Below are 11419 nucleotides of genomic sequence, written 5' to 3'. Positions count from 1 at the left end.
ACACTTATTTTATTTGTTGTCTTTTACTTTTTCAGTGGTTGCAGGGTGTTATTATGAAAAGAGATATATATATATATATAATTATTTTTTTTTTTTAAGTGAAACATGTACTTACCGGGGAAGATTTATCAAAATCTGTGTAGAGGAAGAGTGGTGCAGTTGCCCATAGCAACCAATCAGATTCCTTCTTTCAATTCTCAGAGGCCTCTTTAAAAATGAAAGAAGCGATCTGATTGGTTACTATGGGTAACTGCACCACTTTTCCTGTACACAGGTTTTGATAAATCTCCCCCAACCCTCTAATAAATGTGGCGCATGTACACGTTACCACCACACAAAATAAAGGCGGGCAAAAGTCGTGCATCCGCATCAGTGTTCTCCACCAGTGTGTTTCCAGCTGTAGCAAAACTACAACTCCCAACATGCCCGGACAGCCAAAGGCTGTCCGGGCATGCTGGGAGTTGTAGTTTTGCTACAGCTGGAAACACTACAGTAAACTACACCAATAATGATCAAGTTCCCCATAAAGTCCCCTCACAGTCAGCGCTTATCAAGTCACGACCATATTTGGTTCCACAGAGGGGCTGACCTGGGTGAGCGGCTGCACGGCCCTGATAAGCCGCTCTCCTACCGCATTAGCCCGGGAGCCTCACACCACGTCACCCAGCCGCTTCCGGCCGCAACTCCACAGACGTTTTCATTCGAATGTTCGAAGGGACCAATAGGGCAGCACCAGACACCCCCCCGCCCATCCCTTCCCAGTGCGCCCGCCCGCCTGACGTCACTCCTAGGAGTTGTTAAAAAGCCCTGGCCAGTGCGCATTCCAGGGCAGTTCTTACCGAGACTCCTAACTGTCGTGCGGTGAGAATCCAGACGTCTTGGACCGCTCGGACTCTTGTCTTTATTTTTCTTTGAAGGTCTTTTGTTGAGCAAACATGGTAAGTGATATACGGGGAGGGGAGCGCACACTCCGACCGGTAAACGGATTCTTATTACTGTGACGGGCGGGGCTCGTCTTCTACAACGTTAGCGGTTTTTTTTTTCCCGTTTTTTTTTTTTTTTTTTTTTTTTAATATATAATCTTCGAGACCGCGGCGTTAACTCTTTCCTGCCTGCGGAGGTGGCGGGGCGCGCGCGAGTACGCGCTGCAACGCCTCTGGCGCACGTGCTGGGGCACATGTTGTCCGTCTCCCGCCGTGTACGGCGCCACTGCCTAGGTTTCCCGCACCTTCATGGCTTCTTTTGTATAAGTTGTGAAGTTGGATGGTGATGATGATGATGGCGGGTGCCGGCCTGTCACGTGACCTCCGGTCCTATTAGGGCTGGGCTCTGTAACTGCGCAATACGATGCCTGCTGCTCGGAACAATGTGCCATGTGGCTCTGCCCTAATCTCTATAGGAACAGGTTAGGATGCTGGGGTGAACAGGACACGTGATGAAACACTACAACTCCCAGCATGCCCGCACAGGCCACTGGCTTTCTGAGCATATTGGGAGAAGTAGACTTGCAATGGATGCAGAGCAACAGGGGACTAACCAGTACTTTACATTAATGGACTCCGAAGGCTGCTGCAAAAAATACATCTTCAAGCATGCTGGGAGTTGTAGTCTTCCAGCATCTGGAGGTGCACAGTTTGGAGAACACTGCCTTAGTCATCGGGGCATGCTGGGAGTTGTAGTATTCCAAAGCTGGAAAAAAAAGCAAGTGTCTGACTATCTCTTTAGACTAGTTAGACGGGCATGCTGGGAGTTGTAGTTTTCCAGCATCTAGAGGTCTGCAGTTTGGAGCCCACTGCCTTAGGTACAATTTATTAGGGCATGCTGGGACCTGTAGTGTTTATTTTATTTATTTATTTTTGATTGGAGATGCAAGTGACTGAATGCTGCTGATGAGTTATCAGGGCGTGCTGGGAGGTGTAGTTTTTCAATGGGTGGAGATGCAAGTGACTGCTGTGGACCAGTTATCAAGGCCTGCTGGGAGTTGTAGTTATGGAACAGCTGAAGACTGTTGTAGGTGTGGGCAGAAGGGGAATTATTTATACCTCTAGTACGTGATGGTTAATGGAACTATAAAGTATTGATGTCTATTGGATCTGATTGTACCTAATAGGGTAAGGCTGTGTTTTCCAAACTGTCTCCAGCTATTGCAAAACTACAACTCCCAGCATGCCCAGACAGCCTTCGGCTGTCTGGGCATGCTGGGAGTTGTAGTTTTGCAAAAGCTGGAGACGCAGCTTGGTCACTCTATCCCACTGTTTTCCAATGTGCTCTAAGGTTTTATAAGGGATTAGTTCACACACTCATCCCATCCAATAGACCAGTGTTTCCCAACTAGGGTGCCTCCAGCTGTGGCCAGACTACAACTCCCAGCATGCCCGCACAGCCTTTGTCCCGGCATGCTGGGAGTGGTAGTTTGGCCACAGCTGGAGGCACCCTAGTTGGGAAACGCTGCAGTAGGCGCATACTATGCTGGAGAGTGCGTCTCCTGCATGTGATGCGTATTTGCAGCCCTGGCAGAAAGTGCCATGTCACAGAAAGAGGCCTGTCCCATCCTTGTGCAGATCGAGACGAACAATGCTGCGTGTGAACGCACCTACCCGATTTCGGATGCCTGGTCTGCTGAAATAACCCTGTATGTGAGAACAAAAAGACTTATCGTCCCATTCTGCCAAGTTTACGGGAGATTTGGCAGGGAAGCCTGTGAATGGTGACCGGGTAGACGTGTACTGACTGCATTGTGCGCATGTGTATTATTCCCTGTAAGTGGGTACTTCAGTCTGGGGGGTAGCTGCTCCGTGTGCCCATCTTTGATGGGAATAGATTTTTGCACCAACGGCTCTATGGCCATAATACAGCTTTGTGATGGGACGTGTAAATGGTGGCACAGCCTAGTCATCCATTCATTGTCCTCACAGGGTGTGTGACTGGTGTGTGATGCCTCCGCTGGAGGATGAGTGATACAGCAGGGGTAGCGTTTTCATTTTTAGGTGTGTGCTTTAGGATTAGGTCATTGCTTCCCGCTACTTTACCATGACTCATGATCTGCTCATTGAGGACACATCACTGTACTTCCGGGTTCACTGCCAGAGCATGTGCAGTGCGGATAGTGCGGGGGCACAAGGGTGGGCCGCCAGATCAGGTGATTGAACAGAAGGCAGATCATATGATCCCTTTGTTAGAGCAGCTTTTATGGATGTCATCATTCTGTAAATTATTGGAATATTTAATTCATCCAGTGTTCACACAAATATCTTTAGTCTGCATCCTACTACTGATCATAGTTTACATGTTTAAGGGGGTATTCGCATTTCCCAAAAATATCCCCTATCCACAGAATAACAAGCTGATCGGTGAGGGTCCGGTGGATGGTACCTTCATTCTCGTGATCATTGGGGGTTCTGTGGCCTGTCCTTTCATTCTCATGATCAATGGGGTTCCCTTGGACTGTCCTGCTATTCTCCTGATTAGTGGGGTCCCAGCAAACTGTCCCTCAATTTTCATCAGTAGGGGTATAGTGGACTTCCCCTTTATTCTCATGATCAGTATCCTTTAGAGTACCTGTCATCAAAGCATATTATGTAAATTAACTTGTTATATTCTCTAACTACGAACACCCCTTATGCCCTTAAAACATTTTTTTTTTTTTTCAAGCTCTACAAAGCTCTGTATCATACCTTTCCCCTTGGTCACATTGTGTGAGCTCCCGGCAGGAGAAAGTGGGCGTTCCCCATCAGGCGTGACTCTACTAGAGACTGAGATGTGTCTCGCCATGCTCCGCACACACTTCCTGAGTTTGGTCTCCTGCCAGGCCGGGAGGAGACCAAACTGTTTGACTTGCGCAGGGAACAGAACAGAGCCACCTAGTGGCTGTTTTTCAATCACATTAAAAACATATGAAGGTTGAGATTTTCAACAGCAAGTAAATAGCAAAGTGTCTTATAATTACATAAGGAACAATTTATTAAAAGTATATATAATTAGTTTGGTGACAGGTACTCTTTAACTTTTGCAGGAATCCATGCTTTACGCCAAAAAAGTTTTGGGGGCAAATTATTGTTTTGATGATGCTGTTTTTTAAAGCTAGTGGACCACCCTACAGCACATGTTAAAGGACATCTGCAGCGAGTGAACACTTATCTCATATCCACCGGATAGCAGCTAATGCACCTAGTGTCGAACTCTCTGATGTCGACGGTATGCCCCTCTACATGGTTCTGAGGGAGTCACGAACGCGGCCTCCCCACCTCTCCCATAGAGATACTTGGAGGAGGCGTGTCGGCCGTGACGCTGCAGCCGGTGTGAGGGTTTTTTTTGCGCCCCCGTAGATCCATGCGTCCGCTCCTCCCCCAGCTCTCCGAACATTTCCAAAGCTAGAACTGGGGAAGGGGAGAAAGAAGGTTCACGCCCCCTCCCTCATCTCCCCTCCCTGAGCTCGGCTGCTCGGCTGGACGCAGATCTCCACGGCACGCCCCCTCCCTGAGGACATAGATCGCCATGTCAGGTCCCCTCCCTCATCTCCCCTCCCTGAGGACATAGAGCAGTGCTCCCAATGAGCTCTATGTGTAAAGGGGACATACTGCATGGGCTAAAGAGCCCGTGCAGTATGTTCCCTTTACACATAGAGCTCATTGGGAGCACTGCTCTATGTCCTCAGGGAGGAGAGATGAGGGAGGGGACCTGCCGTGGTGATTTACGTCCTCAGCTCGGGGAGATGAGGGAGGGGACCTGCCGTGGAGATTTACGTCCTCAGCTCGGGGAGATGAGGGAGGGGACCTGCCGTGGAGATCTGTGTCCTCAGGGAGGGGGCGTGCCGTGGAGATCTGCGTCCAGCCGAGCTCAGGGAGGGGGCGTGTACCTCCTTCCTCCCCTTGCCCCAGCTCTAGCTTCGGAAATGTTCGGAGAGCTGGGGGAGGAGCGGACGCATGGATCTACTGGGGCGCAAAAAACCACCTCACACCGGCATGCCTCCTGCACGGGAGAGCCGTGGCCCCATGCAGGAGATTGGAGGGGGGGAGGGTCCCAGCGTTAGGACACCCCGTAATCAAACACTTATCCCCTATCCTGTGGATAGGGGGTAAGTGTTAATTCACTACAGATGGCTTTAAAAGGGTTACTCTGCTACCCAGCGTCTGGAACATTGAATGCTGTGTGCGGCCCTCCGTGTTCACGCCCGCCCCCTCAATGCTAGTCTATGGGAGGGGGCGTGACTGCCGTCACACCCCCTTCCCTTAGACTTTAATTGAGGGGGAAGGCTGTGATGTCACGAGGGGCGGGTGTGAACACGGAAGACCGCACACAGCATTCGGAACTCCAATGTTCCGGACGCAGTGGAGCGGAGTAACCCTCTAACCAGACTGAAGACAGGTCCTAAGGCAGTGTTTCCCAACCAGAGTGGCACCAGCTACAACTTTGTACATGTGGGGAGTGGTAGTTTTGCAACAGCTGGAGGCACCCTGGTTGGGAAACCCTGCCCTAATGTTTAATATACAAACCTATGTATTGTACCTTTGCTCATGTTATCCAGTGGCTTATTTCATAGGGGATATTTGGAATTTTAAGATTGCTATCAGGGGGCATGGCTGGGTTGCTAGTGCTATTCCTATGGTGCCTAGGTGCCCGGATGCTTATCTTCCTGTTCTTAATCTTGACACAAAATGTCCGCTCGGCAGATCACTGGAAACCGTGTGTTCTGGGGGCTTTTTTTGTCTGTTCAGACACACCCTAAATGTATGAGGTCACAGAAGGCCGCGCCCTCCCATGGCACAGTCGTCTTTTAATGTACCAGATCTGCTTAAGAACACCAAAAATACCCCCAATTAAGGCAGGGATTTTTTTGTACGCCCTATACATCCCGTTAGAGTTCATACAAAGGGATGTTGGCTGGTGAGATGTGTAGATGATCATTGTGTAGACACGTGCTTGGCGGCACTAGTTATCTCGGCTTCCACTATACTGTGGTTAATCCTGTTGCTGCCGGTCTGGCATTCCACAGTGAGTCAGGGCCGAGAAATTTGCTGGTTTCAGCCGGTTTATAGAGTAGAACAAAAATTAGTATGTGAAGCTTATGATGAAGCTTGGCCGGGCAGAACAATAGGGACAGGCTAACTTGGGAGTGCCAGGGACATTGGGGCAGAACATTCATCAATCAGGCTTTGTGTACGGCACTGGGAGCCGGTCACGGGGCCTGCAAAAAACATTTGGGCAAATGATGTAGTCACATCCCTGGTATTGGGGATAAAAAGCATTGGTTTGGGTTTGTAGTCTTTCTGTTAACTGTTACCATCCTGGACAGATGGTTGGCTTCTGGTGCCATTCTGTATCTATAGTCTCTAGGCTTATTGGCAAGTGATAGGCAAAGTCAGTGTTTCCCAACTAGGATGCCTCCAGCTGTTGCAAAACTACAACTCCCAGCATGCCCGGACAGCCTTCGGCTGTCCGGACATGCTGGGAGTTGTAGTTTTGCAACAGCTGGAGACACCCTAGTTGGGAAACACTGTGCTAAGTAGTTAAACATCCATTGACTTTTGAAAGACCTCAAGCCCTATATAATGCATCTCTAGACATGTTAAAGTTTAACTGGCTATCTCCAGCATCTAGATCAGCGTTCCCTGACCAGGGTCCCTCCAGCTGTTGCAAAACTGTAGGGTCATATTTTTGCAACAGCTATAGGCGTGCCGGTTGGGGGAACACACACCTTTTTGGGAAGATAAATATAAACATAAATCAGAGAGGACCTCCCACCCCATGTTGTCCACAACAAATGTTAATTTACTTTTGCAACAACTTTTATGGGTGCGTCGTGTGACATTGACCTCCTGCACCAGTGATGGTCCCGTATTCCAAGTTCACAGGCAAGGGGAGATATATAGTCTAATTTATGGACATCTCTGGAACAGTCTGACATCGAAGGTCACTGAAGTGAGGAAAAATGCATTAATTTATAGGACATTAAAGGGGATGCCTGGAGGAAAACAAAGCTTTAAAAATCTTAAAGGAGAGAGATCATGGCGAAAAACTCATCGCCTATCCAAAGGATAAGGGATGAGTTTTAGATTGTGGGGGTCCGACAGCTGGGACCCCTCACGAGCTCCTGTACAGGGAAGTTGTGTAGTTTTTTTTTTTTCCCCTATAGTAAACATTTCCTGCTCCAGACATTCCCTGGTGTCAGCAGAGAGCATTGTAGTTGGCCTAGAAAGAATTGCACAACTTCCTGTGGAGCATACAGCAGCTGATAAATACTGGAAGGATGAATATTTTTATATGTAAGTAATTTATAAATCTGTATAAATCTTTAACTTTTTCCCCTCTGGAGTACCCCTTAAGTAAATTACTACAATTGGCAGTGAGGGGAATAAACAATTTTAAGGATCTACACAAGATGTCCTGTGTTATCTATGGTCTGTAGCTTTCTGTGTGCTGAAATAGCCTCTAGAGCAGTGGTGTCCAAACTAGGGATGGACCGATTATCGATATGGCCGATATTATCGGGCGATAATCACGATTTTGGGCATTATCGGTATCGGCAATTACCTTGCCGATAATGCCCCGCACCGCGACCGCCCTGACCCGCAGCACCACGTCGTACCCCCACCGTGATGCTGGGTGGTATACTGGTATGGATTTTTGCCCATACCGCTGTACCGGTCGGGCCCCTCCCCCACCCTCCGAGTCAATAAAAAAAAATTAAACTTACCCCTAATGGGGGTGGTCCGGGCCATCCATCGTTCCTGTAGTGTCCGGGGGCGTTCCGGGTGGAGGGTGAACCGGTCCGGGCTGTCCTTCTTCTCCGGTGGTCCTCTTCTCCACTCCGGGCAGGCTCCGGCCTAGTACGCTGCATAGACGCCGCTACAGTGACGTCAGCGGCGTCTATGCAGCGTACTAGGCCGGAGCCCGCCCGGAGTGGAGAAGATGACCGCTGGAGAAGGACAGCCCGAACCGGTCGGTTCACCCACCACCCGGAATGCCCCCTGACACTACAGGAAGGATGGATGGCCCGGACCACCCTGGCAGGGGGAGAGAAGCGGGTGGTGGCGGCGGCGGCAGCCTATGGCACCGCAAAAGCCACTGCAGTGCATTGATTTAAAGCGCTCGCTTTAAATTATTGACCTGCAGCAGTGTCGAGGGGGGATAAATAGCCGATAACTTATACCGGAATATCGGTATAAGTTATCGGTATCGGCCCTAAAAAACTATATCGGTCGATCCCTAGTCCAAACTGCGGCCCTCCAGATGTTGCAAAACTACAACTCCCAGCATGCCCGGACAGCCTTTGGCTGTCCGGGCATGCTGGAAGTTGTAGTTTTGCAACATCTGGAGGGCCACAGTTTGGACATTACTGCTCTAGTGTTTGTCAGCTTGTACAGTTTGTTCGGTTGATAAATGCCCTTAAATGGCTTTAGTGAACATAATTTAGTTCTTCATTGTTATGGGTGTTGTCTAATCTGGCTGTATTGCAGAAACTTACTCTGTGATTCTCTTTCCAGCGTGAGTGCATCTCCATACACGTCGGTCAGGCTGGTGTGCAGATCGGTAATGCCTGCTGGGAGCTGTACTGCCTGGAACATGGCATCCAGCCTGATGGGCAGATGCCCAGTGACAAGACCATCGGAGGAGGGGATGATTCTTTCAACACCTTCTTCAGCGAGACTGGAGCCGGCAAACACGTCCCCAGAGCTGTGTTTGTGGACCTGGAACCTACAGTCATCGGTAAGTTGTGCTACACAATTAGACTATCCAGAAGTTGCCATAAAATGGAGTTAAGATAATTTTGCATCTAAATCTATTTAGCTAAACACTTTATGCAGGAATAGAAAAAAAACAGCGCAAATTTCTTTTCAAAACCTCTTCCCGTCTGTCTCAAGATTGGGTGTGGTTCGACAACTCATTCCATTGAAGTGAATGGAGCAAAGTTATAATAAAACACCCAACCTGGAGACAGACGGGGGGCGGTTTTTGAAAGAAATTTGCTGTTTTTCGATTCCTTGATGACACTTTTAAAGTTTGTAGACTCTGAAAATGAAGGTGTTTGAATATATGACTACTTCTACAGATGAGGTGCGCACTGGTACATACCGCCAGCTGTTCCACCCAGAGCAGCTGATCACTGGGAAAGAAGATGCTGCCAACAATTATGCCCGTGGGCACTACACTATTGGCAAGGAAATCATTGATCTGGTGCTTGACAGAATCCGCAAACTGGTGAGTGACTTTGTTAGGGTGTGATTATAGAGCAGATGGCATATTAATGGTGTTAATGTAATTCTTTATCTTTTTTCCTACAGGCTGACCAGTGCACAGGTCTTCAGGGTTTCCTGGTCTTCCACAGCTTCGGTGGTGGCACTGGTTCTGGCTTCACCTCTCTGCTGATGGAACGTCTCTCTGTTGATTATGGAAAGAAGTCTAAGCTGGAATTTGCAATTTACCCAGCTCCCCAAGTGTCCACTGCTGTTGTTGAGCCCTACAACTCCATCCTCACCACTCACACCACCCTTGAGCACTCTGACTGTGCTTTCATGGTAGACAATGAGGCCATCTATGACATCTGCCGTAGGAATTTAGATATTGAGCGTCCAACTTATACAAATCTTAATCGCCTTATTAGTCAGATAGTGTCCTCTATTACAGCTTCTCTTAGATTTGATGGAGCCCTGAATGTAGATCTGACAGAGTTCCAGACTAACTTGGTGCCCTATCCTCGTATCCACTTCCCTCTTGCTACCTATGCCCCAGTTATCTCAGCAGAGAAAGCTTACCATGAGCAGCTGACGGTAGCAGACATAACCAATGCTTGCTTTGAGCCAGCCAACCAGATGGTGAAATGTGACCCTCGTCATGGTAAATACATGGCTTGCTGCCTGTTGTACCGTGGTGATGTGGTGCCCAAAGATGTAAATGCAGCTATTGCCACCATCAAGACAAAGCGTAGCATCCAGTTTGTGGACTGGTGTCCAACTGGTTTTAAGGTTGGTATCAACTATCAGCCACCAACTGTGGTTCCAGGTGGGGATCTGGCCAAGGTACAGCGCGCTGTGTGCATGCTGAGCAACACCACTGCTATTGCCGAGGCCTGGGCAAGACTGGACCATAAGTTTGACCTTATGTATGCCAAGCGTGCCTTTGTGCACTGGTATGTAGGTGAGGGTATGGAGGAGGGAGAGTTCTCTGAGGCCCGTGAGGACATGGCTGCCCTAGAGAAGGATTATGAAGAAGTTGGGGCAGATAGTGCTGAAGCAGAGGATGAAGGCGAAGAGTATTAAACATTCATTTGAAATGTTCATTCCCTCCCACCCCCAGAAGTTAAAGCTTCCATCCTGTATGTTTTTTAAATAAAGTTCCATTTTAAATATGGCTCCTCATAAGTTGAGGTTGTTGGAATTTGAAGTTACAAAAATGAATCAAATAAGCTGCTAAAATCTAACACTGTAGTAGACTGCAGTGGAAACCAACATCTGTGCATTGACTGTGTATTCCATTGAGGATGAAAGCATTAAGAATTCTGAATTTTAAGCCTGAAATTATTTTAATGTTTTTATCAATACCTTTTGAAGGTTAACCTATTATCCTCTATCTACAGGCCTTATCTTCAGAATGGTGCCCCAACTACTTTTTTTTGTATGGAACTGTGGGATGGCACACACAACCACATTCAATGTCTCTTGGCTATATCAGGAGGCTGCATAGATATTGAATGCAGTAGTGTGCGTGCCAACCCACCGCTCCAGTCAAAACGGTCGTCAAGGCACTGTTCTGGAGATCGTAGGTGGGCTCTGCAGTTGGGGCCCCCTCTGATCTCACACTTATCACCTATCCACAGTTAAAGGGGTTATCCAGGATTAGAAAAACAGAGCAGAATTCTTCAAATGACAGCACCACACCAGTCCTTGGGTTCTATGTGGTGTTGCTGTTTAGTTCCATTGAATGTTATCAGATGAGAAGTTGTTTAAAAGTGTAGGTACACTTGAGATATTAAAGTTTTCTATTCATTGTCTGAAGCAACTTAAAAGTTCGCACAAACTTTTATTTGAAGAAATTGTTTGCCTTAAAGGAGTTCCTCTAGCAGCTGATATTGCTTGGTGGCTATTTGGCGTAATGGTGACCCATGTAATTAAAGGACTGCTTAAATCCCCTACAAGTGTCTGTCTAATGGGGTGCATGACAGTTGTCTTCATGAAATAGCAGTTTTAGAGGAAGTTTTCAGAGGAAATATTTAAAGAATGTCCAAAATACACCCAGCCATGCACATTTCGTCTATACACACTTATTCCTCTAAGTTTATATTTATGGTCAAAAATATTCCACGTATTAAAGGTGTATGCTGGCAGAAAACGTTCAAATCAACTGGTGCCAGAAAGCAAAACAAATCTGTAAAGTAAATTATTATTATTTTTTTTAAATCTTAATCCTTCCTATACTTATCTGC

The 11419-nt window shown here is 47.7% G+C and overlaps 1 protein-coding gene across 1 annotated transcript; it reads left to right on the top strand.

Annotated features, from left to right (window-relative positions):
• The first annotated feature begins 783 nt into the window (after positions 1–783).
• On the top strand, positions 784–11125 carry LOC130358662 (tubulin alpha chain). Its single transcript, XM_056562210.1, has 4 exons — positions 784–938; positions 8484–8706; positions 9050–9198; positions 9282–11125. The coding sequence occupies exons 1-4, from the start codon at positions 936–938 to the stop codon at positions 10254–10256; spliced, it is 1350 nt and encodes a 449-aa protein (XP_056418185.1). The 5' UTR covers positions 784–935; the 3' UTR covers positions 10257–11125.
• Positions 11126–11419: the final 294 nt, after the last annotated feature.

This window comes from Hyla sarda, chromosome 2 (genome assembly GCF_029499605.1).
Source record: "Hyla sarda isolate aHylSar1 chromosome 2, aHylSar1.hap1, whole genome shotgun sequence".
Taxonomy (NCBI): Eukaryota; Metazoa; Chordata; class Amphibia; order Anura; family Hylidae; genus Hyla; species Hyla sarda.
This window is presented reverse-complemented; position numbering and strand designations above follow the sequence as displayed.

Bases quoted from the DNA above. Each gene is read 5' to 3' on its own strand.
- LOC130358662 (XM_056562210.1), top strand. The intron at 8,707-9,049 runs GTAAGTTGTGCT...CTACTTCTACAG, and splicing joins CCTGGAACCTACAGTCATCG to ATGAGGTGCGCACTGGTACA. The intron at 9,199-9,281 runs GTGAGTGACTTT...TTTTTCCTACAG, and splicing joins TTGACAGAATCCGCAAACTG to GCTGACCAGTGCACAGGTCT.